This window comes from Martes martes (genome assembly GCF_963455335.1).
Source record: "Martes martes genome assembly, chromosome: 9".
Taxonomy (NCBI): Eukaryota; Metazoa; Chordata; class Mammalia; order Carnivora; family Mustelidae; genus Martes; species Martes martes.
In genome coordinates, this window is record NC_137896.1 from 14,000,149 (window position 1) to 14,026,894 (window position 26,746).

The 26,746-nt window shown below is 55.3% G+C and overlaps 1 protein-coding gene across 2 annotated transcripts; it reads left to right on the top strand.

The window, feature by feature from the left end:
* The first annotated feature begins 6,279 nt into the window (after positions 1 to 6,279).
* ZNF335 (zinc finger protein 335) lies at positions 6,280 to 26,041 on the top strand. Of its 2 annotated transcripts, none has more exons than XM_080814269.1 (27): positions 6,280 to 6,940; positions 8,260 to 8,500; positions 9,353 to 9,430; positions 9,657 to 9,956; positions 10,048 to 10,182; positions 10,969 to 11,115; positions 13,125 to 13,377; positions 13,458 to 13,635; positions 14,614 to 14,726; positions 15,820 to 15,838; positions 15,981 to 16,097; positions 16,179 to 16,255; positions 16,352 to 16,512; positions 17,207 to 17,439; positions 18,361 to 18,454; positions 18,574 to 18,668; positions 21,738 to 21,997; positions 22,976 to 23,087; positions 23,174 to 23,548; positions 24,315 to 24,457; positions 24,543 to 24,697; positions 24,789 to 24,892; positions 24,970 to 25,047; positions 25,135 to 25,218; positions 25,298 to 25,363; positions 25,448 to 25,529; positions 25,616 to 26,041. In XM_080814269.1, the coding sequence occupies exons 1-27, from the start codon at positions 6,740 to 6,742 to the stop codon at positions 25,741 to 25,743; spliced, it is 4,029 nt and encodes a 1,342-aa protein (XP_080670395.1). In that variant the 5' UTR covers positions 6,280 to 6,739; the 3' UTR covers positions 25,744 to 26,041. The 2 variants fall into 2 exon arrangements, with proteins under 2 accessions (XP_080670395.1, XP_080670396.1); XM_080814270.1 differs by having other exon boundaries at positions 10,969 to 11,112.
* Positions 26,042 to 26,746: the final 705 nt, after the last annotated feature.

Here is a 26,746-nt window from a genome sequence, read left to right on the forward strand (position 1 = left end):
GCATATACTATGCCCATTATACAGCTGGGGACACTGAGGCTCAGAGAGGTGAAGTGACTTGCCTCAGATCACACAACTAATTAGTGCTGGAGCCCTGGCCTGGACTCACCCCAGTTCTGTTTCTTTGCACTGTCTCATGTAGCTCTGTGACAACCCAGAAGGCAAGGTGACCCTGTGTGACAAGGGAGGACCCTGAATGGAAATGATTGAGGGACTTGCTCGCAGTCACAGAGCCAGTTAGGAAGTTAGTAGGAAGCTTTCTCTTTTGGGGGCGAGGCCCAAGGACGTTCTCTCTGGGGCCCAGCACCTCCTCGGTGCTCTGCTGTCGCCGGCGGCCATCCCTTGCCTGTGTGATCACAACTCCAGTTCCCAGGCACCAGAACCGAGCACACTTGCTTCGGGGCCAGCCTGGGCACAGCTGTCAAAATGGGGTCTCAAGCTGTCTCAAGCTGTCACTCAGGCTGAGCTTGGCCTCCAGATTGGTTGCTGGAGCTTCCGGTATGGCTTGAGGCTCGGATTTCATTCCCCTGCCCTCTGGGAGGCAGCTGGTACCATGGAAGGGGTAGGCGTTCGGAACGAAACAGTCCAGGGTTCAAATCTAGCTGTACCCCTTCATTTCTGCACAACCTTGGGTGAGTTTTCTCATCTCCCTGAACTGCTATTTCATCACCTGTAAAGGGAGGGTAAGGTTCATCACTTTGCAGGCTCCTGCAAGGATGAAATGCAATCAGGTATGTACACCATTTGGACACAGAAAGTGCTCAATAAACGTTAGATCCCTTTGCTAGTCCTTTGCTCCAGACCTTTGTCTCCTGCCCTTTACAGCTCCTCCCAATAGGCCCAGCAGTCCCCACTTTCCCTTCCTGAATAAGATGTCTCCAGGCTTGGGTTGGGCTGGTATAGAACAGGCATCCTCAGGACACCTGGGTGGCTCAGTTGGTTAAGCGGCTGCCTTCGGCTCAGGTCATGATCCCAGGGTACTGGGATCGAGTCCCACATCGGGCTCCTTGCTCAGCAGGGAGCCTGCTTCTCCCTCTGCCTGCCTCTCTGTCTGCCTGTGCTCACTCTCTCTGACAAATAAATAAATAAAATCTTTAAAAAAAAAAAAAAAAAAGAACAGGCATCCTCTGCAGTGGTGGCAGGGGCAGGGGCAGAATAACATCCCCACATATAACTCAGTACTGTTCATTGGCCTCAGAAAGACTGACTGAGCACCTACTATGTGCCAGCCACTATGCACCTACTATGTGCCAGCCACTGTTCTTGGTCATGGGGCTGCAGTGGTAAACAAGAAAATCAAGATCCCTGTTTGCTATATATCACTGAGAACCGACCAATTCAGTGTTCAACTGCTGGGTGGGACCACCCACGCTGACACTAGACCCATTCTCTGCCAGCCGGCACTCTTTTCCATACATCGTTTCGTTTAATGCTCCCAGATACCAGAGGAAGTATTCATATCCTCAATTTATAGGTGAGGGAGTGGAAGTAAGTAACTTGAAGAGGAGGCAGGGACTGACTGTAGACAGTCTGATTCCAGGACCTGAGCTCAACTGTGTTCCTGCACACTCTCCCATTTACTCTTCAAAGTTTGTATTGTTATTCCCATTTTACAGGTGAGGAAACTAAGACAAAGGGAATGAGGGCTGGCCAAGGTCATACAACATATAAATATACTGGGCTATTTGGACCCTAGGTGTGGCCTGACTTCAGACCCCAGGTTGCCCCTGATTCATTCAACAACTATTTTCTCCCCAGCAGGGGAAGAAAAAAATTGGACCTGGGCCTGGCCTTGGGAGGCCAAACCTGTTGAGGAGGCTGGGGGATAATCGGCAGCTGTGGCGTAATCACACAGCGGTGTATGTCACGGCAGAGGCGTGCAGAACGTGCTGGGGAAACATACACTGGGGAGATAGCAGCTCTGCTGGGAAGCAGTCCTGGAAGGCTCCCTGGAGGAAGTCATGCTTAAGGTGAATGTGGAAAGATAAAGCGATAAAGAGCCTTAGAAGGATCAAATGGAGTTTGGGGCCAGGGAGAACTGCCTGACAGCATACACATTATGTGGCTCCTTCCTAGGTGTGGGACTATTTGGGCCACTTCATTTTTCTGTTTATCTTGAGTCCATTCACTGCCCTCTGCTCCACTCCTTACGGCAGAGGCTGGTCCATGCGAACCATGCTTCCTGAGCTCCTTTGACAATTGGCTTCTGGTTGTTTCGGCCAATGGGAAGCCCTGGAGAGATCAGAGTAAGATGAAAGGAGAAGCTGGGGTATTTCTCCCCATCTCTCTCAGCCTTGGAGGTGGGGAGTGGCTGCATCAATTTCAAGGTCTTCTCCATAGTGACGGGTCCTGCAAGAAAGGCCCACTGTGGTCCCTGCTCCTCTCTGGGTGGCTCTGGTTTCTGGTCTTGGGGATGCCATCTCCTCCCTGTAGAGCTCCAGCCCTAAGCGAGAGAGGGTCTTGGCTTCCTGAGTTGCTGCTAACCTCGGGATTGCCTCCGCTTCCCCTGGTTGATTTCTGCTCACCGCACAACTTTGTGATGAACTTTCCATATTAGATTCCCTCTTTAGAATCATCTGGTATGGGTCTCATTTTCCAGGGTAGACCCCTGACACTCTGTGTCTCTGTTTCCTAGCCTATAAAAGGAGGGTTCAATGATTCATTCAACAGATAGGGATCTAGTGGCTTCCTCATGACTGCGAAACTATGCTAAGTGTTGGGAATATCACAGGAAACGAGATCCATTAAAAGGCATAACATCCACACACTGCCCATCCTTCATGTCTCTGCGATGATCAGAAGAGGTGCTTGCATAAACATCTCCTGCTGCCTGGGTTTCAGGAATTGCCATCACCAGCGAATACTGCTCGGACCACAGCCTGTTTTCTGAATCCAAGTGTCCTGGCTCTGAGGCCTTGCCCCACCCTTCCTCTCCCCAATCCTCAAGGAGAAACATTTCGGACAAATGAAAGGAAGCCTTAATTTACACCATGGGAAGTCAACTTAAGGGATTCATTATCTCAAGTGGTGGTACAGTTTTAAGCTATAAATAGGTTTTTAAGAACAGGTTTAGCTAAACCCGTAGATGGCCGTGGGCACGGAGACAGAAGGTAGAGTTGTGCCCAGAGCACCCACCTGCTGATTGTCTACTCTTAGCTCTGCTGCCCTCCTGGGGCATCTGGTATAGTGGAAGGAGCAGTGCACTGGGAGGGAGGAAACCAGGGTTTGAATGCCGGCTCTGCTGACCAAGTACATGACCTTCGACAAGTCACTTCATTGCTCCTGAGCTTATTTCCTCATTGGTCACATGGGAATATGGAGAGTGTCAAGGATCTCTGGTTGTGACGATTCCAGGTTAAAAATGCAGGTAAAGCCCCTCCTGTGCATAGGGTACCTGGTGAGCACACAGTAAACACTCCCTAGTGCAATTATTACTTGCTGCAGGAGCTCTGGCCTGGAGTCGCAACCCTCTCCATTAGACCAGGAAACTTGCTGTGTGACCTTGAGCAAGTCACTTTCTTTCTCTGGGCTTCAGCTTCCTCATCTGTAAAATGGGAAACTAGCCCTGCCTGGCTGAGGAAACAACAGTTAAAGGGTCACCTGTAGGGGCGCCTGGGTGGCTCAGTGGGTTAAGCCTCTGCCTTCGGCTCAGGTCATGATCCCAGGGTCCTGGGATCGAGCCCCGCGTCGGGCTCTCTGCTCAGCGGGGAGTCTGCTTCCCTTCCTCTCTCTCTGCCTGCCTCTCTGCCTACTTGTGATCTCTGTCAAATAAATGAATAAAATCTTAAAAAAAAAAAAGTGTCACCTGTTAATACAGTTACTGCATGAGCAACGGCACAGCAATCTGAAAGTGTGGCGTCTGGAGCCACACTGCCTGGTTTTCAATCCCAGCTCTACCCCCTACTTAGATTGCTTTCATACTCTGTGCCTGTTTCCTTGTACATAAAGTGGAGTTAATGACAGCAACTACCTCACAGCGGGGTTGTGACGTAGGTAAAGTGCTTAGAACAATGACTGGCACACAGCATTGTAAGTGTTGTGATTACTAAGCATACAGCACAGGGCACCTAAACTGCTTGGGGCTTTTGAATCCCACAGACCTGCGTCTGCCCATATCCCACCCTCCTGGTGGTGTGACCTTGGACAAGTCATTTCCCCTCCCTGAACCTCAGCTTCCTCTTCTCTATGATGGAAGATGATAACAACCTGCTTCCTTAAGGCATCAGGATGCAGCAAAGCGTGTGTGCAGTGCCTGACTTGGGAGCGGTGCTCATTTGCAAGTGCTTCCGTCCTCTTCACCTCTTGGCTCCTCTCCTCAGCATTCTCCTCCATGGTTCACTTTGTCCTTCTGAGGTGCTTCTTCGGTGCTTCTAAGAAGTCTCCCCCTCAGAGGGGAGGCAATAATGACAAACAGCATGTTTGGGTGGGAAGAACCCTGGATATGCAGTCAGAAAACCAGGGTAGGCTTGCTTGTCTTTGTAATGGAAGGATTCTGAGATGCTGTTTCCAAGGAGCCATGACCTTGGGTAAAGAGCATTCCCTCTCTGGATCTTGGGCCCCTCTTCTGTTCCATGATGAGGTTGTTACCTTTTGCATTGTGATATCCTGCAATCCTGTGATCCGGTGGCAAAGGCCAAGGTTAGGACTGAGCCTTAGTTGGACTGGGGATGGGAATGCATGCTGTGGGGCTACAACATCCTTGGGAGAGGTGGCATGGTCAGAGGCAGAATATATCCTACTGGCAGGTGGTGAGGGTTGGGGGTGGCTCTGGAGAGGTGAGAAATCAGGTCCTCATACCTGCCATCGCGCCACTGTTGACCCAGGCCTGCTCTGGGGGCCTAGTCCTGCTGGATGGGAGGGAGGGGGTGAAGGGGGGACCCAGCCCATCCAGAAGCCTCATGCCCTATCCCCCCTATGAAAACCTGCTTCTAGTAAAGGACCAGGGAAACCCCCTCATACTCAAGTACACACAAATTATAACAGCTCGAAGCACACTTTGCCTTTTTAAATAGGGTTGATATTTTTTTAACAGTTTTTTGAAGTCTTCCTCCCCTCGACCCATTTATATTTTTCAATTGAGGAAAATAACTCGTGTAACACAGATTTGGGGACAAACCAAGGCACCAGGCTCCCTCACAAAATGATATATAGGCTTAAACAGAAAATAGTGCCAAAAAAAAAAGAAAGTAGTGCCAAAGATGGCATTTGCGGCATCAGAAGAGCGGCAAACCCGAAGGGCTGCAAAGCAGGACTGTGGAGGCTGTCTTGACCTCCAGCTCTACTAATGCAACAAATACGTATGACTAAAGTTCACTAAGGCCCGGGCATTGACTCCTCTGCATTTCCCCGAATCTAGCCACTGGCACTTGCCTCCGGAGTGCCCTTATGTTACTTTAGACCAGCCACTTCCCATCTCCGGGCCTCAGTTTCCCATCTGTACAAGGATTGTATGTTCCTCTCCTCCCAGGACACATCAAACCTAATTAGGAAGGATTCGATCAGGCTCGATAAGAGCGTTAAGTCATCGGTCCTGAGCCAAGCGAAATGACTAATGTTTATCCCTCTCCGGCCAAGCCAAAACCTCCCCGGCGCCGCACACCCTTAGTAGCTGTTCCGGGAGGGGCGTGGTCAGGCCGCTGAAGACCACGCCCCCAGGCCGTAGGGCAGTCTTCGCCGCGCCCAACCCTGCGGCCTAGGGAAGGGACCCAGCAGTGACGTCACATAACCACTCCCAGTGTAGCCCTCCGCCAAGAAAGAAAATAGTCCCCAATCCATCGCAGACTCTGCCATCCAAACTTCACGACATATAAAATACTAGACTCTCTCCGGACTGAGCAATGGTTCTGAGGCCTCAGGACAAACTTCTGACACACCGGAAAGCTGTCTTTCTCTGGGTCGGCGTAGGAAGTAGTCCCGGCCTACGGTGGGCCGACGGGTCCCTCCGCAGCGGGGGAAAGAGGATGGCGACCTCGTCGATGCCGGAGTCGGAGAGGAGTGCGGCTACGAAAGCGTCAGGTGAGCATCGGGTAGAATCAGGTGGCCCCACTGCACCTTGCCGCGAAGTGGGGGCAGACTGCGGGGATAGCCGGCGGCGAGCTCCCGGGCCGGCGGGGCTGTCCGAACAGGGCCCCGGGGTCCCAGGCCCTTTAGTCGCTCTCGCACTTGCCTGAGCGGAAACCCGGCGCCGCCACAAGATGGCGTCGGGCCTGGAGCGCAGGCAGCGCCGGGGACAGCCCCGAGTCGCCAGGCCCCGGGACCGTCGCTGTCAGCCCCCTCCGCATGGGAACCAGGGGAGGGGGGAGCGAGCCACTGACCCAGGGGGCCTGCGGGCTGTACCACCGACCCTGCACCCGGGGGGACTCGGGGGGCCGAAGGGCTAAACCACTGAGCTCGGAGCGGGCTCTTAGAGCGAACCACGCTGCGGGAGTCATGGAGGAGAGACGAGGAGGGTCAAGATTACCGGCCATTGACCACCCTACCGGGGACGGGGAAGGGTTCCGGACTGGGAGGCCAGGCTTCTCGGTCCGGTTTTCCCGAGGCTCCTGTCTCTGGGTACACGAGAAAGCCCCTCCCGTAGGAGACTCAGTCTTTGCACCTGCAAAATGGGCACTCGGGCGCAGCTGGGCGGGCCGTGGTTGCCCGGGCCGGGGAGGAGGCCCACCTGTTCCAGCCCGCGTCACCTCTCGCAGAGTGAAGGATCCAGATCCTGCGCCTCGCTGTCAGGCGGCTCCCCGAGCCAATGGAGGAGAACGAGGTGGAGAGCAGTAGCGACGCGGCCCCTGGTCCTGGCCGGCCGGAGGAGCCCTCTGAGAGCGGCCTGGGCGTGGGCACCTCTGAAGCGGTGTCCGCCGACAGCAGCGACGCCGCTGCCGCTCGGGGGCCGGCGGAGGCCGACGACTCTGGCGTGGGGCAAAGCTCCGACCGCGGCAGCAGCTCTCTGGTATGGACCTTGCTGGCCGGCGTGGGTGGAGGCAGGGACCGCAGGCAGCATGCCTGGCAGCCAAGGGAAGCAGCCAGAAAGGCTGGCTTGTAACTAATACTTGTTGTTGGTGTATCGTGTGTCGGGCACCTCGCCAAGCTCCTAACATGGATTTTCTCATTTAAGCCTCATACCTCGTAAGGGGTATATATCACTCTTGCACATCTTAGAGGGAAGGAAACCGAGGCGCAGAGAGACGACAGAGCCAGGGTTCAAATCTAAGCTGTAGTCTTATCCACTCCACTACCTACTGTCCTCACTCTTTGAGATGCAGGTGTCCTGCTTCAAATCTTGGCTCCGCCTCTGATTCACCGGGAGACGTCTTTGAGCCTCATTCTTCTGTCTATAAAATGGAGCAGGAAGACCCGCCTCAGAGGGAGTACTCTTGGACACGTTCTGTGAAACCTTTATCATTTCCTCCTGGCTCTGCCATTCCTGGCTCTCTGATCTTGGACAAGCTACCCTACTTCTAGCTCAGTTTTCTCATCTGTAAAGATGAGATCTTTACAATGTGAGGATTAAATGAGTTAGTACATGCAAAGCAATTAAAACAATGCTCAGCACATAGTACACATTCAGGAAATATTACCCATTACTGTTCTTATTACCTGCAAGATAATGAATGGCTTCCAAGGCATCACAGTATAGAGCTGCCCAAAAATGGACCCCCTTTTGGGGTCCAAGGGTTTTGTTAATTCAGCAGAGACGGGCCTACCATGTGCCCAGCTTGTGCTGAACTCTGGGGATACAGCAGGGAACAAGACAGATGTGGGCCTGGCCCTTATGGAAAGTACAGTCTGACCTAGGAGATATTACACTACAGAGGGAACCATGATGAGGGGACACAGGTGACTGTAGCACCCAGGACAGAGAGGTCCTCCTTTGGCCTGGGGGTCAGGGTTAACTTCCTAGAAGAGGTACCAGCTAAATGGTGGTGAGAAGGCTGGGTAAGAATCAGCAATGGTGCAACGCTGAGAAGCATTTCAGGCAGAGGGAAGAGCTAATTCAAAAGTTCAGTGAAAATAGCTCTGCCAGGCTGTTGTGTAGGTGTGGGGATTATGGGGCCTCTTACCTGACCAGAGTCAGAGACCCTGGAACTTGTTCTTTGGTGGTCCTGTGACTGAGAGGCATCTACCAGTCATCAGTGGGCCTGACGATGTGGATGGCTCCACTCACCATGTTTTCGGGCCACGGAGGTCGATCTAGTGGGTGGCAGGCGACGACTGCCTTGCCCCATCGCGGCTCCTGAAATTCGTCTCTCCTTGTTTCCTGTCACCCAGGAGGAAGTATCTGAGAGCAGCTCGAGCACAGACCCCTTGCCCCATGGCTACCTGCCTGATTCATCTTCTGTGTCCCATGGGCCAGTGGCAGGGGTGACAGGTGGCCCCCCAGCCCTGGTGCACTCCAGCGCACTCCCAGACCCCAACATGCTGGTGTCCGACTGTACGGCTTCTTCCTCAGACCTGGGCTCAGCCATCGACAAGATCATCGAGTCCACCATTGGGCCGGACCTAATCCCAAGTGAGTCCCACAGAGGCAGCGAGAGTCAGCCCATGGGGCTTTCCTGCGGGGTCTAGCAGAGCCAGCTGTGCAAACTTAGGCAGGTAACCCTATCGCTTTAAGTGTGTCACATGGACACAGTAGCCCCTGTCTCATAGTGGTAAATGAGGTGAAGATTTCTGGAAACACTGTCATATCGTGCTTGGCATTGATAAACACTGAATGAACATGGCAACTATAATACCTGGCTATGTACTGGAGTTTGCTCTAAGCACTTTACATACAGTACCTCATTAATTCTCCTGGTAACCCCAAAAGATAGGTACTATCATCCTCACGGCCTAGGAGAAAAGTCTCAGGTACAGAGGACCCACTGAAACCAGCAGGTGGGGGGCCACAGGCTCAGAGGGGAGGCTGTGAGAGTCTGTACTCGTGATTTACCACACTGTACCCTCTGTTATCAATGGTGTATATAAAGGCCACAGACTTCAAAAAGCCTTGGGGTCATGTGGGAAGCCAACCCTGAGAAAGTGGTAAAGGGGCTAGGCCTTGACCTTGGGGGAGTTTGGAGACAGGGAGGGGGACTCTCCAGGTTTTAGTTAAAGGTCAGAGGTGGGGCAGCTGGGGTAGCCGTGGCATCTGTGCGATGGTGAGCCAGCTGCTCGGCCAGCCTCCCTACAGCCCTACACCAGACCTCCCTACAGCCCTGCTCTGGGCAGGGGTACACGGGCAAGGACAGGGTGCAAGTGAGGCTCGGGGGTGGGGGGCGGGGCAGCACAGCTGGATTGTAGTTGGTGCGGGTGAGCCAGAATGAGTGTGGGCAGTAACAGTTGTCATTGTCAGCTGGGACTCCCCTCCCCCATCTCTGCCCAGGCTGTATCACCGTAACCAGTGCTGAGGATGGTGGGGCTGAGGCGGCACGGTACCTGATCCTGCAGGGCCCAGACGATGGTAAGACCCTGGGGAGCAGCCCCGGGGAGCCCTGCAGTGAGTGAGGGAGCTGGAGAGGGAGGCTCCTCCACAAACACACTGTGTGATCTTGGCAGGTTGTCCGCTGCTCCCTCTTGAGGGAGTTGGGTTCTAGGATCCCTGGTCCTGCCTGGGAGGGGCAGCTGTCACTCGTGGTCCACCTACCCCTCTGTGTCCCCTCCCCTCTGATTCCCTCACCCACCGACAGGTGCCCCCATGGCTTCGCCTATGTCCAGTTCCACCTTGGCCCACAGCCTGGCAGCCATCGAGGCCCTGGCTGATGGCCCCACATCCACGTGCCTGGAGCCACCGGAGGAGGCACAGGGTAGACCCAGCTCCCCCTCGCAGCCACCCCCAGGCTCTGGCACCGAGGAGCCAGACCTGCAGAGCCTGGAGGCCATGATGGAGGTCGTGGTGGTCCAGCAGTTCAAGTGCAAGATGTGCCAGTACCGGAGCAGCACCAAAGCCACACTGTTGCGCCACATGCGGGAGCGGCACTTCCGACCAGGTGCACTGATAGCTGCCTTGCTGGCTGGGCTGCGCGGGTTGGGGTGGAGGGCCGAGAGCCAGACATGGCAAAACTACTCTGATCTTTGCAGCAGCGGCAGCTGCAGCTGGGAAGAAGGGGCGTCTGCGGAAGTGGGGCACCTCAGCCAAGACCCGGGAGGAAGAGGGGCCAGAGGAGGAAGATGATGATGACATTGTTGATGCCGGCGCCATCGATGACTTAGAGGGTAGGCCACCGTGGCTCCCAGGCGTGCCACCACTATGCCCATCTCCAAATACTTAGCTGCATCTGGCCCACGTGGAGGGCTGGGAAAGAGGAATCAGCACAGGTTCAGCCATGCAGGTGCCTCCAGTATAAGACAGAAGTTGGGGCATTGGGGTCAGGATCTCTGTGTGCAGTTGTGCAGGCTGTGCACTAAAAAAAGCACCACATCTAAGAGGGCCACATTCACATTTGTGCAACAGAAATAGAAGACCAGCCATATGAACTTTTTTTGTAGCTATATTTAAAAAGGTTAAAAGATAAAATGAAGCTTAATCATAATTATCAGTGGGATATTTTACTTCCTTTTTTTATACTAGTTTTTGGAAATCCAGTGTCTCAGTATAGACCAAGCATGAGTGCTCAATAATTACATATGGCTAGTGGCTCCTGCACTGGAGAGCATTGTCATCAGAGTTTATAGATTTGAATGTTTATTCCAACTATTTTCTAACAATGGCTGTAAAGTGTCTTAAGGAAGGGGCAGCTTTTTCTAGTTCATGCAGTGGTGCTGGGTTAGTGGTAGGAGTCTGGGAAAGTGCAGAGAAAGGATTGCAGGGGCTTAGAGAGAGGCGCTCAGAGCCAGTGGGAGGTCAGGAGGGCTTTCTGGAGGAGGCATCAACTGGTTGGTGGGCTTGGAGAAGCAGGCAGGGATGGGAAGAGAGCCTCTTCCCAGGGAAACGAGGCCAGGGGTCAGGCCTGAAAGGGCGGGCCCAGGACTGATACCCACCTTCTCTTGCGGTCCCCACAGAGGACAGTGACTACAATCCAGCTGAGGATGAGCCCCGGGGCCGGCAGCTACGGCCCCAGCGCCCTACTCCCAGTACGCCAAGACCCCGAAGGAGACCTGGCCGGCCTCGGAAGCTGCCTCGGCTAGAGACCTCGGACCTCCCAGGTGGTGAGAGTTGGTCGTAGGTGGGGCCACCTGTCCACCTTCTGTAGAGTCTTGGGGACCAAGTGTGCCATGCAGGGGCAGCACATAGCAAACCTAGGGGACCTGCAGGCCTCCTCGTAAAGGGACAGCCCTTTCAGACTGAGCTGGAGAAACCCTGAGTTAAGAAGTGATATGTGGAAAGAAAAAAAAAAAAAAAGAAGCGATACGTGACAAGGCTCCTCAGTGGTAAAGTGGTAAGGTGTCACAGCACAGGAGAAGTTGGAACCTTTATAACGAACTAAGAAGATAAATTTTATTTTTTATTTTATTTTTTTAAGATTTTTTTTATTTATTTATTTGACAGACAGAGACCACAAGTAGGCAGAGAGGCAGGAGAGAGACAGGGGAAAGCAGGCTCCCCACCGAGCAGAGAGCCCGATGTGGAGCTCGATCCCAGGACCCTGGGATCATGACTTGAGCCAAAGGCAGAGGCTTTAACCCACTGAGCTACCCAGGCGCTCCAGAAGATAAATTTTAAGTATGATTACTAAAATGAGAACCAGTCTGAGACCTAAAACTGTGTCCAGGGAGCCCTGACTTGGAGCATTACAAGCTGTGGATTGGAAAGCCCCATGGGCATGATGGCTCTGCCACCTACAGGCTATGTGACCCACAGCATGTGACTTTGCCTCTTGAATCCCCTGTTGCCTTTTGATGAATGGAGGTGATAGCACCTGCCTTTCAGGATTGCTCTAAGGTGTAAAGACACAAAAATACACTGCAGCTGTTTTTGTATATGCAGTCTAGGGGAGATTCTTACATTTTTCTTAGCATCCTTTTAAAAATAAGATTTTAAAAACCTTATTAATATCCGTATGGGAAAGCTCACATATCCTAAGTGCCCAGCTTAGGGAATTTTGACAAGGGGAATACCGCGTATAGCCAGCACCCCTGTCAAGAAGCAGAATGTCAGCAGGGTTGTCTAGATCACTCTTCATTTTCTTTTTAAAAGATTTTATTTATTTATTCGAGAAAGAGAGTGAACGAGAGAGTGAGCACAAGCCAGGGGAGCGGTAGGGCAGAGGGAGAGGGAGAAGCAGGTTCCTCACTGAGCAGGAAGCCCAGTGCGGGGCTCAGTCCCAGGACCCCGCGATTGTGACCTGAGCCAAAGCCAGACACTGAAACGACTGAGCCACCCAGATGCCCCTAGATCACTTTTCATTCTTAAATTGTTAAATTGAGGGATGCCCTGTGTGGCTCAGTTGGATAAGCGGCTGCCTTCGGCTGGGGTCATGATCCCAGAGTCCTGGGATCGAGTCCCACATCGGGCAGGGTGTGGGGGGTGGGTGGTCCCGGCTCAGCAGGGAGCCTGCTTCTCCCTCTGCCTCTGCCTGCTGCTCTGCCTGGTTGTGCTCACTCTCTCTCTCTGACAAATAAATAAAAATTTAAAAATAGATAAATTAAAAAATGTTACATTGGAATGCTGCTGATGTTTTTGAATAGGTAACACATTCAGGTTGCTCAGACTTCTAGAGGTTCTGATTATGTACAGTGATGTGATATCTCCTCTCTTCCTATCTGCTCTCCAGCCTGCCAGCCTCCCTAGGGAAAACCAATGTTAAAGTACCTGCTGTCACTCCCAGACTCTATAGAATGTTCCCGTGAGGTCACTAGCGCAGCAGTCATCACCTCCACTTGCCAGATGAGAAAATGAGACTCAGGGCAGCGGCTTTGCCCGAGGACACACGGAAGTCCCGTGTGCAGGCTCAAGCAGTACACGGGTCTCTCAACAGGGAGGTCCCAGCTCTTTTGCTGCTGCTGCGGACTGCTGGGCGGGGGTTGTGCTGTGCTAGTCGGAGGCCAGTGTCCACACTGCCCTCTAACTGCGGGCCGCCTGCACCAGTCGGTGACCTGACGTCCCCATCAGCGGTCTGTGACTGTGCTTTAGGGAGATATTTTGGCTGGCCTCTGGCGCACCTGTCAGCATCTGCCCTGGTGTGTCTGTAGCTGATTTGTGACCATGTCCATGGCAGGTGTGGAAGGAGAGCCTCTAGTGAGTTCCCAGAGTGGACAGAGCCCTCCAGAGCCCCCAGACCCCGAGGCTCCCAGCTCCTCGGGCCCAGGATGCCTGGTTGCCCTGGGCAAGGCCGACAGGGCCCCCGTGGACCCCGGTGTGAGCCAGTCAGATGCGGAGAATGCGACCCCCTCCTGCCAGGATGAGCCTGCTGCCCCGCCCCGCCGCCGTGGCCGGCCCTCCAGGCGCTTCCTGGGCAAGAAATACCGCAAGTATGTAGAGCAGGGATGGGAGTAGGGGAGACAGCGGGGGGCGCAGCCCAGCCAGACTCTACCCTGTGCCCTCCTGGCAGGTATTACTACAAGTCCCCCAAACCGCTCCTGAGGCCCTTCCTGTGCCGCATCTGCGGCTCCCGCTTCTTGTCCCATGAGGACCTGCGCTTCCACGTCAACTCCCACGAGGCCGGGGACCCCCAGCTCTTCAGGTGCCTGCAGTGTAGCTATCGCTCCCGCCGCTGGTCCTCACTCAAGGTACGCAGCATGGGGGTGGGGGGCACTGGGATGGAGGCGAGGGCTGGCGGGCAGTGCCAAGATGGAGTGGCGCTCACAGGCCATTGGCGGGGCCCTCCCACTCCTCTACAGGGCACGTTCAGTGGTGTGCCGCTGTGCGCTGAAGTTCAGATGTGGGCGGCATGGGCAGTTGTGCAGGCTGCACACTGTGTAGTGGTGTCACATCCTCAGAGGTGCTGTGCCCAGTGCAGATAGCAGAGATTTACTTAATCACCACACATATGGGTGGATGACAGTAAAGCCCGGTTCTGTCTCGTTTAGTATGTTAGAAAGTTTTCCAGTAGATGGCAGTAATGTGTCTCAAGAAACGAGTTCCTTTTTATATCATTTACCTAAGGTGCCAGTGGGCTCGCTGCAGCCCTAAGCCGTTTTACCAGGGTATGGTAGACATGCTCGAGTTCCATGCCCATGCAGCCTAAAGAGGTCGCAGGTATCAACTTTCCCATTTGACTGACCCAGGAATCTGTGGCTTGGCTTGGCCAAAGTAAGGCAGAGAGTTGGCATTCGAGTGCAGTAGGGGGTACCTGGAGCACAGGCCAGAGCCCCTCTGCTTTCTGCACACAGTTCTTCCTACCTCAAGACAGGGCCCCGTGGCCTGGAAGTTGTTCCCAAAACCCTGCTGGGGGACAGTTGTCCCCAGGGGCGGTGGGGAGGGCATAGGCTCTGGAGCCGTGCTGCTTTGGCTTGGCTCCAAGCTCTCGCAGTCACCAAGTCACTCGGGGCCAAGGTTACTTCCCTCTGAGCCTCGGTCTCACATGGTAAGCCAGCATAGGGCCTAGCACAGAGTAGGTGCCCTTATTGGGGAGAGTCCCCAGCCCTAATAGGCTCCAGCTCCCTCGTTCTGTGAGCCTGTGCCCACGGCAGCCCTAAGGCTGTGGGCACAGGTTGAGGGTACAGGGGAGGCCAAACTCAGCCCACTGTCATTCCCCTCTATCCTAGGAACACATGTTCAATCACGTGGGCAGTAAGCCCTACAAGTGTGACGAATGCAGCTATACCAGTGTCTACCGGAAGGATGTGGTCCGTCACGCAGCCGTGCACAGTCGAGACCGGTCAGTGCGTACAGGCCAGGGGAATGGGCCAGGGCGGGAAGCGGAGGCCCAGCATCACCGTGTTTCCCCCTTGCTTGAGCACCTGCCCTGGGCCACCCCATTGGCAGCACTTACAGACAGCAGAAAGATAAGGCCGTTCAGCCCAGCTCACTTGGCTCAGAGCAGTATTGGGGCCTGGAGGGCTCTTGTCCCATCTCTTCTCTGCCGTGTGCTTTGTAAGATTGGGACAGTCGTTGTTGAGGGGCTACCTAAAGGAGTTCAGGAAATCATCTAAAGGTCTTGTAGACTCCCAATTCTCAGAGCATAGACCGAGCAGACACAGGACACCTGGGCGGAGGAACGAATCCTTCGGGGCCCTGAGGTTGCTCACCGAGTTGTCATTAGATCTGCAGCTTCAGGAAAGCGTTCGCTTCACTTGGCGTGCTGTGTGAGCTGAGGTTGGATACAGTAGTCCACGAGGACAGGGACTTTTTTTTAGATTTTTTAAAAATTTATTTATTTGACAGAGAGACACAGTGAGGGAACACAAGTAGGGGGAATGGGAGAGGGAGAGAAGCAGGCTCCCCGCTGAGGAGGGAGCCCGATGTACGCCTGGATCCCAGGACTCTGGGACCATGACTTGAGCCAAAGGCAGATGCTCAACAACTGAGAGCAACCCAGGCGCCCCAGGAAAATGACTTTGAAAATGTGCTTGTGGGAAGCCTGCTCTCTATGATGCTTACGGGTTTTCTTTTAAAAAGGTAGGGCAGGCAGGGGAGAGGTAAAATTATGGACATCAGGTCAAACACCTGTTTCACTAACTCTTTCTGCAGGACTTCTCAGGGCTCTAAAATGCACATTAAAAAAAAATAAATAAAATAAAATCCCCTTTTTTTTTTGGAACAAGGAAAGGAAGAAGGCACCATTCTAGAATTTATTTACAGCATGCCTCTTAGCATTTCCTAGCGAACTCCACTTGGGGAAACCCTGCTCTGAGAGAAGGGCTTGGCTGTGCATTAGAAACACTCAGAGCTGAGGGTGGGTCTGGTCAATGTGAGGTTTGAGGTGGGCTAGGGGAAGCAGTGGTCTGACTCCTATGCCTTTCTGCCCCCAGGAAGAAGAGGCCAGATCCGGTGAGTCTGGGACCCTGGCCCAGGAAGGGAGCCTGCTCGAGGGCTGCTTGTGAGGTTGGGGGCAGGAAGTGAGGTCTCACCCTCTCTCCTCCTCCTTCTTTCTTCATCTGGTCCCTTCTTGTCCCTTCTTGTCCCTTCCCAGGCCCCAAAGCTGAGCTCCTTCCCTTGCCCTGTGTGTGGCCGTATCTATCCGATGCAGAAGAGACTCACACAGCACATGAAGACACACAGCACCGAGAAACCCCACATGTGTGACAAGGTGTCTGGGGCTGAGAGCTGGGGGCAGGGTGAAGGGGTCTCCCTGGACAGTCCCCCATCTAACTCACCCTACCCCTCACAGTGTGGAAAGTCCTTTAAGAAGCGCTACACCTTTAAGATGCACCTGCTCACACACATCCAAGCTGTTGCCAACCGCAGGTATATCCCCAAGGAGGGAGGGGGCCCCAGGGCTGGAGCACCCTGCCCCAGCGCCCCATGTGATTGCTGAGCTTCCCTCCCTCTCACCACCGCCAGGTTCAAGTGTGAGTTCTGTGAGTTTGTTTGTGAGGACAAGAAGGCACTACTAAACCACCAGCTGTCCCATGTCAGTGACAAGCCATTCAAGTGCAGCTTTTGCCCCTACCGCACCTTCCGGGAGGACTTCCTGCTCTCCCACGTGGCTGTTAAGCACACAGGTCAGGCCAGCCCCGCCCCACCTCCACTCACCCTGCCCCCAGTCGCAGGCTCAGTGCTGTCCTCTTCCTCCACCTCGGCAGCCCCTGTCCCACCAGCAGCCCCTATCCCGCCGGGAGAGTGGCCTCGGCTGCTCGGTCGTAAGGGAATCTCCCCCTTACAACTCAGCTCAGCCGGCTCTTCTCTGCATGGTCATGGGCCACCTTGCCCGGTCTGAGCCTTCCTTGGCTATGAAAGGAGTACCTACCATGTGATGGTTGTAACAGTGAGCTCTGTTCCCTGAGCCCTATCTGTGCTGGGTACTGGATGGGAGACGTGTTGACGGGGGCCCCGTCCTCACGCATGCAGAAGGTGCATGAAACAGTTGGTTCTTTCTCCTCCTCCACAGGGGCCTGTGCCTCTGATGGGCATGCTGGGGGAAATTAGACACACCCGGGGGCCAGATTCCTGTCTATCTGGGGGCAATGATTCATAAGAGAAGTGTGTGGTCCTGTGATGTGAAACTAGGACTGTCCGAGGAAGACTGGGAGTATGAAGGGTGGGCCTGGTTCCTGTCTGGCCTCGGCCACCAGAACGAGCTGGGGCGCGCAGCACTGGCGGGGAGACAGCTGGAGAGGCCCGGGGACCCATGGAAGGCTTCCTGGCCTGGGGGTGCGGGGTGGGAAAACCCAAACGTCCGTCCGCCTGTGCCTACAGGGGCCAAGCCCTTTGCCTGTGAATACTGCCACTTCAGCACACGGCACAAGAAGAACCTGCGCCTGCACGTGCGCTGCCGACACGCCAGCAGCTTTGAGGAGTGGGGACGGCGCCACCCTGAGGAGCCCCCTTCCCGCCGTCGCCCCTTCTTCTCTCTGCAGCAGATTGAGGAGCTGAAGCAGCAGCACAGCGCGGCCCCCGGACCACCCCCCAGCTCCCCAGGCCCTCCTGAGGTAAGCTCAGCCAAGCAGGCAGCAGACAGAGGGGACTGGGGGGGGGAGGGGGGCATGGTCCAGGATGACAGTGTCCCGTCACCTCTCCCATCCCCAGCATCCTCATTGGCATGTTGGGGACAACAAAATGGTCCCTGCCTCTCCAATTGTGGTAAAGAGCTGATGAGGTCACAGACCTGTCAGCCCTAATAAGCTCACAGGGGGAGTGGCTTTCCAGGGCTAGAAATAGAGAATGAGACCGCAGTAGCTTAACTGTAGTAGTTTATCATTCTCAGAAATGAACCCAAAGGTCAGCAGCCCAGAGCTAGTGTGGCAGCCCCATGGTCAGTCATCAGGGACCAAGCTCTGTCAATATTTTTTCCCAGCCATCCTAGGCATACGACTTCCATCTTTGTAGTTGCCTCATGGTCCAGTTTAGCTGCAGGAGCTCCAGCCTTCTAGCCACATCCCAGGCAAGAAGCAGGAGGAAGGGATGGGAGAAAGGCAGAAAGGAAGCCTGCCATCCCCCCATCTGTCTTCCCGGTGAACTTAACCAGAAGCTCCTGCTTAGCCACAAGGCCACATTACCTAGCAGCAAGGCAGGCCAGGAAGTAGTCTCATAGCTGAGAACATTGCTTCCCCCTCCCCTGCCCCAAAAGCTGGACCTCCACTATGTGCAGGTGGAACACAGGCTCAGGCGTCAGCCTTGTGTTCAGATCCTAGTTCTGCTACTTAACTAGTGGTGGAATCCTAGCCTGTTGCTTCTCTGAGCCTGGGTCTGTTCCTCGGGCGCGCTGAGCTGAGAAATCCCTTGAGACGTAGTTGTGTGAAGGTGAAACAAGCCGACGCATGTAAAGCGCCCGACCGGTAGGAGGCGCTTGGCAACCAGTGCTTGCCTCCGAGCTGCCCCCTCTCAGGCTTGGCCACGTCCCCACCCCGCAGATTCCCCCCGAAGCAGCACCTTTCCAGGCACCCGAGACCCCCCCACTGCTCTGTTCTGACACGCTTGGTGGCGCCACCATCATCTACCAGCAAGGTGAGCTCTGGAGGAAGGTGGGGGCCTGGGGATCTGGGCGGGGGCCGGGCTCGCGCTGGGGCCCGAGGAGGGAGAGGGGGCGGTGGCCAGCTCTCAGGCTCCCGTCTCCCCCAACCCAGGCGCTGAGGAGTCCACGGCAATGGCCACACAGACGGCCTTGGACCTGCTGCTGAACATGAGCGCCCAGCGGGAGCTGGGGGGCACAGCCCTGCAGGTGAGCCGCCCCAGCCGCCTCCCCACCCCCCAACCCCGTGCAGCCACCTTCGAGGCCGGCCCTCAGGGCACCCCCACTTAGCCCGGGAGACGGTCCACCAAAACCCCGGGAGCAAACGCGGAGGAGGGGGCTCCCCTGGGCCAGGGAGGTCAGAGGAGCTCCGCTCAGCTCGCGTCCCCGTGACCTCTGCCGGCACCGGTTAGCGCCGCCCCTGTGGCCCTGTTCGGCGCTGGTGTCCCAGCTCCGCAGCCTCTCTGTGTGGTGGGTCCAAGCCGGCTTCCCATCTAGCCTGGCGCCCTCACCCGGTGACACCTGGCACAGCCGGGAGGCTCCCCGGCTGTCTCCGCTCCAGCCCCTCTTGCCGCTGCACCTCCAGCCCGGCAGATCCTCCCCCAGCTCATCAGAACTCCTCCCTCCGCCCAGCCGCCTGGGGTCACTTTTACCCCGCTCGCCCCCCCCCACCGCCCCCCTCCTCTGAGGCAGGGAGAGCTTTGTTAGCCCCTGCTGCCTCCCTGCCCTGAGCCTTGTGAAAACGTAGAATCTGTATTTGAGATATTAAATTCCAAGAACTTGGAGCAGTAACGTGCCACTGGGGGCCTAGAAGACAGACAAAACTCTGTGCAGGAGGGAGCCTGGTGTCAGACCTGGAGAGCTTCCTAGGATTTCAGTGGTGCCTTTGGGGGTGTATAGAAGTTGCACATTTTTAGATAGTTCAATCTGTCTTTTATAGTTTTTGCCTTTGTATCCTTCCTAGAAAGGCCTCCTTCACCCCAAGATTATATGAACATTCATTTTTATTCTCTTCTTAGGGTTTCATTTTTTACACTTAAGTCTTTACTCCACCTGGAATTTATTTTTGGTGTATGCAGAAAGGTAGGGGACTAACTTTACTTTTTTTCCCAAAAGTTCTCCAGTGCAGTATATGAAATAATCTTCCCCAGTGGTTGCAGATGTCCCCTTTATCATGATGTCGATTGCCATGCGTCCGGACAGGTTCTGTTCTATTGCCCTGTCTGCTGCTCCCATGCCAGTATATAACATTTCCCCTCCCCGCCCCTGATTACAAAAATAGGTGTGTTTGAAAAAAAACCAAAATGGACATTAGGAAATGTTCTATACAGAAAGTGAAAGTCCTTAACATCCCTTCCCACCCCCTGTAAATGGGCTAATAAGCATTTCTCCAGTTTCGTCCATGTACACGCTAACACAGAGACATTGTGTCCCTTAAAAAAATGGGATCAACGGGGCCGTCTGGGTGGCCCAGTCGGTTAAGCGCCAGCATCCCCGCTCATGGTTTCAGCTCAGGTCATGATCTCAGGATCAGGAGATTGAGCCCCGCATTGGGCTCCATGCTCAGTGCGGAGTCGGCTTGAGATTCTCTCTCCTGCCTCTGCCCCTCCCGCTTACACATACACGCGTGCTCTCTCCTTCAAATAAATAAATCTTTAAAAAAAATGGGATCACACTATTCATGCTTATCCACAGCCCACTTTTCTTCCCTTGGCACATGTGAGGCATGGTCTGGCTTGTGGCCTGCAGACGTCCTCTCTCCACCACTGCCACGTTACATCTCCACATCATTCCATCGTCCCCATGTTGTTAAGTTCATGCCGTCATTTATTGGTTGGTTGTTTCCAGTTTCTCATTAATCAAAGGCAGTGCTTTAGTGCGTGTATATTTCAGGTGCTCCTAAACATTTTTTAGTTTTAAAAAAAAGTCTCCTAGAAGTAGAATTGGTGGGTCTGAAGGTAAGAAGCCTCGTAGAGATATGCCGGTTTCTGTGACTGCCACTACTAGAGTGTGTGTCCCTGCACCTTTGCCAGCACTGGGTGCTGGGTGTCTCCAATCTTTATAAATATCTTCTACACAGTAGAAGTATATTTCGTGGTATTTTTTTTCTTAAATTTAAGTAATCTCTAATCATTGTAGGGCTTAAACTCCCAACCCTGAGATCAAGGGTCACATGCTCCCTTGACTAAGCCGCCAGATACCCCTCATGACCTTAATTTATAATTTTGTGACCATAAATGAGATTGAACTACTTTCTATATGTTCATAAACCATTTATTTCTTCTCTGACTGACATGTTTGTGTCCTGTATCAGTTTTCCTATTAGTTTTTTTTTTTTTAAGATTTATTTATTTGAGAGCATGAGAATGTGCATGAGGCATGGGGTTGCAGAGGGAAAGGAAAACCTTAACAGACTCCCTACCATGCCCAGAGCCCGACTTGAGGTCCAGTCCCACATGAGGTCCAGTCCCACGACTCCAAGATCACAATCCAAGCCGAAACCAAGAGTCAGACACTTCACCAGCTGCGCCGCTCAGCTGCCCCTATTGGTCTTTTTATTATCACTTTGCAGAGGCTCTTTACATATGAAGGAGACTTTTCTCTCTCGAATGCATTGTTAAATACCACATTTCTCTTGTTTTCTGATTTCAGTTTATGGTTTGTTTTGCTGATTAGAAAAAATCTTCCCACCCCAGGTCATAAAAATACTTATCCACATTTTCTCTTCATATTTTTAGAGGTTTTTTCCTATTATTACATTTCAGTTTTTGATCCATTTGAAGCAGACTTTGAGTAAGATGTGAGGTCAGCTCTTTTTTTTTTCTAAAATGGTTTGCCACTTGTCCCTTTACCCTAGGATTTCTCAATCTTGGCCTTTTGTGCCAGATAGTTCTTTGTTGCAGGAGCCGCTGTGCTGGCTGTGGCTGGCATTGTGGGTGGCATTGTGGGCTGGTTAGCCGCATCCCTGACAGATAACCCCAGGGTGCCAGTACCGGCCCCATTCCAAGTGCGAGACCCACGAATGTCTGCAGACTTGCCCAGCTGCCCCTGGAGGGCAGTGTCGCACTATCCTGGTCTTGCTAAGTTTATTTCCAGTTGCTGGGTGGGGCTTGGAGAGCCAGAGGGTACTTTAGAAAGAACATAGGGCTGGGATTGTACAAATGAGTGGTGGCAGCACTGAGTGTGGGCAAGCTTTGAGGCCGCGAGGTAGAGAAGGGCCCTGAACACCAGCCCCTCTGCCACAGCCCCTGCTCGTGACGCCCAGCGGGTCTGTTACAGGTGGCTGTGGTGAAGTCCGAGGACGTGGAAGCAGAGTTGGCATCCCCTGGTGGGCAGCCCTCCCCAGCAGGGGCCACTCCGCAGGTGGTAACCCTCCATGTGGCAGAGCCGGGAGGCAGCGTGGCAGCAGAGAGCCAGCTAGGCACCCCTGACCTACAGCAGATCACCCTGGCACCTGGCCCGTTCGGTGGGACTGGCTACAGCGTCATCACAGCACCCCCTATGGAGGAGGGGACATCGGCTCCTGGCACGCCTTACAGGTGAGACCTGCTGCCTGCAAGGCCCCTTTAGTTTGGTAGGTGTGCAGGGAGGCCTCAGAGGAGGGCTCTGCCCACCCGAGCCTAGTTGGCAGGAGGCAAAAATCCTAACACACGTAACATAACGAGCCACAGGAGTCCTATCTTTCTCAGGAGATTGGAAGCTACTGTTTTTTGGCCACTTAGATGTTCCAGGCACTGAACATTTGGGGACTCACTTAAACCGTTCTCGTGAGGTCCACGTTTCTCTCATTTTACAAGTGAAGAAATAAGCCAGAGACATTGAGTGACTTGCTTAAGGTCAGACAGGCAGTGAGTGAGGCGTCGACCCCTTGGTTCTGGAGTCACGTGCTCTCTGTTCTGGGTGATCCCTGAGGGGCTGTCCAGTTCTGAGCTTCGAAGCAAACTCTGGCTCCTCGCTGGCACTGGAGGCCTGGCAGCTGCACATGGCTTCCTCTACACTGAGCAAGTTCGGGGCAGAAATATTTGTATGCTCACTGAACTCCTGGGCCGTCTGAGAAAGCCTTTAATCCAAGCACTGTAGCGCCGCAGTGTGCGGTTGGGATGGGAATCCGGATCCCCGGGCAGCCGGCGGGCAGCCCAGTCTCAGCGTCTGCCATCTGCTCTTGATCTCTGGGTACTTGCTAGCCCTGCCTCCCCGCTCCCCTCACTGGCCCTCCTGCTGCCGCACTTGGCCAGACTGGCCTGGACCCCTGGACTCTCGGCCTCACTGCCACCCCACCCCGCCCTTCAGGGGAGCCCGATGACTACTGTTGGCACAGGACAGTACATTGGACCTATAGTCATCATTTATGGAAGAGACTGTTGAGGTTCAGCTGGAAAAGAGGAGAGCCAGAATTCAAACCAGGGAGTCTACCTGTGGTGGCAGTCCCCCCTCCTTTGATGACTTTCCTGGGGAAGGGGACTCCTGTGGCCTTCCATCCCATTAGAATTCACTCCTCCCCTCTTCGGTGCCCACAGTGAGGAGCCCCCAGGGGAGGCAGCCCAGGCTGTGGTTGTGAGCGACACCCTGAAAGAAGCTGGCACCCACTACATCATGGCAGCCGATGGGACCCAGCTACACCACATCGAGGTGAGGCTTGGGGTACCAACCCCTCCCCGGTGTCCCATCCTTCCCCCATCTTCCTCAGTACCTCATGCTCCCCCATCTCTCTACAGCTGACTGCAGATGGTTCCATCTCCTTCCCAAGTCCGGACTCCCTGGCCTCCGGAGCCAAGTGGCCCCTGCTACAGTGTGGGGGGCTGCCCAGAGATGGCCCTGAGCCCCCGTCTCCAGCCAGGACTCACCGGGTAGGAGACCCCCAGGGCTCTGCCTCCCCACCTCCTGCGGCCAGCAAAGCCCTGAGCCTGGGAGTACCACCATCACCACCGTCTGCAGCCGCGGCCTCATCGAAGAAGTTTTCCTGCAAGATCTGTGCTGAGGCCTTCCCTGGCCGAGCAGAGATGGAGAGTCACAAACGGGCCCATGCTGGGCCTAGTGCCTTCAAGTGCCCCGACTGCTCCTTCAGTGCCCGTCAGTGGCCCGAGGTCCGGGTAGGTGCCGCCCCCCCCATGCCTCCCCTGGCACTCATTTGGCCACTCCCCCCAAGCCAGGCCCTCTTCCCCTTCTAGGGTCAGAGAGGACTCCACAAGGTCTCAGCATTTGGGGAGCTCAGTCTGGTGGGGAACCCATTCAGACAGGGTGACTAATGCCAACAGTGTATGTGGTGTGAACAGACTACAGACGGCAGAGCAGACAGGGAACGGGTCATGTGAACTTGGGGTGCTGGCGCTGGCCAGCCCGGGCCAGGGAGGGGGCAGAGGCACAGGGGTGGTGGCAGGAGGCATGCTTAGGGAAATGCCAGTTGTCTGGAATAGAGAGCGTTCAAGGTACAAGGGAGGCAGTGGAGACAGTGTGGAAAAGGCGAGGAGGGCAGGTTCTGCGCGGGAGTTCTCCCCTTAAGGATTACAGATCCAACTGTGCACTGAATCCTTACAGCAGCTCAGTGAGGGGAGCAGGGCCCAGAATCCTAGAACGTCAGGGCTGGAAGAGCCCTTCAGAGGTTCCCTCATCTGAACATCTATCTCATGTTTACGCGGGGGTAAACGGAGTCTGGGAGCAGGGACGGGATTTTCTGAGTGACGTAACGACGGGCCCTGGGACTTGTTCCTCCTTTTGTACGCAGCAGTGCCAGATCTTGGTCTGGTTTGTACTTGTTACACAGTTCGTCCCCACCTGCAGACAGGTTCCCCAACAGCTCTGTCCGTGCAGTGCCGTGTGGCCCCCCAGCCAGCGCCCCTGCCTCTGCCCCTTCTCCAGGCCCACATGGCGCAGCACTCAAGCCTGCGGCCCCACCAGTGCAGCCAGTGCAGCTTTGCCTCCAAGAACAAGAAGGACCTGCGGCGGCACATGCTGACCCACACCAACGAGAAACCCTTTGCGTGCCACCTCTGCGGGCAGCGGTGAGGCCAGGGACAGGCAGGCGGGGGCTGCTAGGCATGCGTGATGGGGCTGTCCCTGAGCCAGCCTTCTCTCTGCCCCCATCAGCTTCAACCGTAACGGGCATCTCAAGTTCCACATCCAGCGGCTGCACAGTCCTGATGGGAGAAAGACGGGGACACCGACTGCCCGGACCCCAGCCCGGACCCCCACCCAAACCATCATCCTGAACAGTGACGACGAGACGCTGGCCACACTGCACAGTGAGCTGCCCCTGGGGGACCAGCATGGGGGGGCTGGGGTATGTCAGGTTTCACGCGAGTCCTGTGTGAGCACCCTCCCCTCTCTGCCCAGCTGCACTCCAGTCCAGCCACGGGGTCCTGGGCCCAGAGCGGCTGCAGCAGGCACTGGGCCAGGAACACATTATTGTGGCCCAAGAGCAGACCGTGACCAATCAGGTGAGCGCCTGGGCTGGGAAGTCACGGGCCAGGGTGGGGGCACACAGTCGAGGCTGGAGCTGGCTTGGTCCTGGCAGGAAGAAGCCACCTACATCCAGGAGATCACCACCGCGGACGGCCAGACAGTGCAGCACCTGGTGACCTCCGACAACCAGGTGAGCACCTCTGCCAGCACTGCCCTCCCTCTGCCTGCCCCCAGTCAGCAAGGCCTCAGCACCTGCCTTATCTCCACCCTTCTCCAGGTACAGTACATCATCTCCCAGGATGGAGTCCAGCACCTGCTCCCCCAGGAATATGTGGTGGTTCCAGAGGGCCATCACATCCAGGTAGGCCGGGCCTGGGCAGGGGAGGGCGGGGGAGGGGTGTACAGCCTCCTCACTCACCACATTGCCTTCCCCTCTGCAGGTACAGGAAGGCCAGATCACACACATCCAGTATGAACAAGGGGCCCCTTTCCTTCAGGAGTCCCAGGTAGGGCCTCTAGGGGGATCAGATGGAGCTGGGGCACAGGCAGAGCTCCTCCAAGGCCGTATCTCACTGGCTTCTCCACTCTAGATCCAGTATGTGCCTGTGTCCCCAGGCCAGCAGCTGGTCACACAGGCCCAGCTGGAGGCCGCTGCACACTCAGCTGTCACAGGTACGGGGCGGGAGCCTGACGCCCATGGGGACCCAGGTCGATCTTCTGGGGCCTCAGGCTCACCGTCTTCTCCCCTCCCCTGGCAGCGGTGGCCGATGCTGCCATGGCCCAAGCCCAGGGCCTGTTTGGTGCGGAAGAGGCGGCACCCGAACACATCCAACAGCTGCAGCACCAGGGCATCGAATACGACGTCATCACCCTGACCGACGACTGAGCCCCAAGGGCCCAACACACACTGTGGATATTGGGGCCAGCCATGCTGGGGGTGGGGGGGTGTGGGACCCACTGGGACTCCCTTCCCTGTTTCACCTAGGGTCTCTGGACACTGAGCAGCCAGTATCCTGTCACTCTGAGAGAGCCAGACCTGTGCTGCTGGGTTTAGGGGACAGCCATGGGCCCCGGCCAGGACATGCCGGGTGCCCTAGCCTGCAGGCAGGCTTTGGGGAGAGAAATTTATTTTTGTTTGGATGGACCCACTGGCCCCTCAGTCTCAATAAAGGGACCAGAGTCCAGTCCTGACCATCTTATTTTTGTCCGAAAGGACTTGGGAAATGGAAGGAAGGAGGAGCCTATTGCAGCTCACGAGAGCTGCCCTGGGCCCCACAGTGAGGCCCGCCCTGCCCCTTTAAGTGTGGTGGCCCAGCAGCAGGGCAGGCCCGTGGGGCTGAGGCCTGATACTGGGGGAGATGGCTGAGCTGGTAAGAACCCCCTGAGCACCTTCAGACCTTCTTTCCCTCTCCTGGGCCCCAGGAGAACATCTGCTCCAGGCCTAGAGGTCCTCAGAGGGCAGCACAGCCAGCTACCTGTCCGCACGGAGACCGTACCCTGAAACCCATGGCGGCTCCGGGCTGCTCTTCCCACTGAGCCCGGACTATGAATCCTGGCTGCCCCCTTGCTGTGGAGGCTCTGGGTCGAGCAGGAGTCCAGCTCTATTCCTGGGCACAGCCCCCATCCTCTGCTCCCTGGAGGTAGGACTGCAGGCCTGGCTGTGGGAGTCCGGGGCCTGCCGACAGACGACGCAGGGCTCTGGACCCCAGACTCGCCAGACACAGGCGGGGCTAGCAGGGACCCAGCTGGGGGCCAGCAGGGCGAGAACTTAAGACACTGGAGCCTGGGTTGGGGTGCGAAGACCCGGGGGATCCTAAGAAGGTGAGCCTCGATGTAGAGGGTGTGGTTCCAGGACTAACTCCAGGTTCTCCACCTTCTCTGCCCTCAAG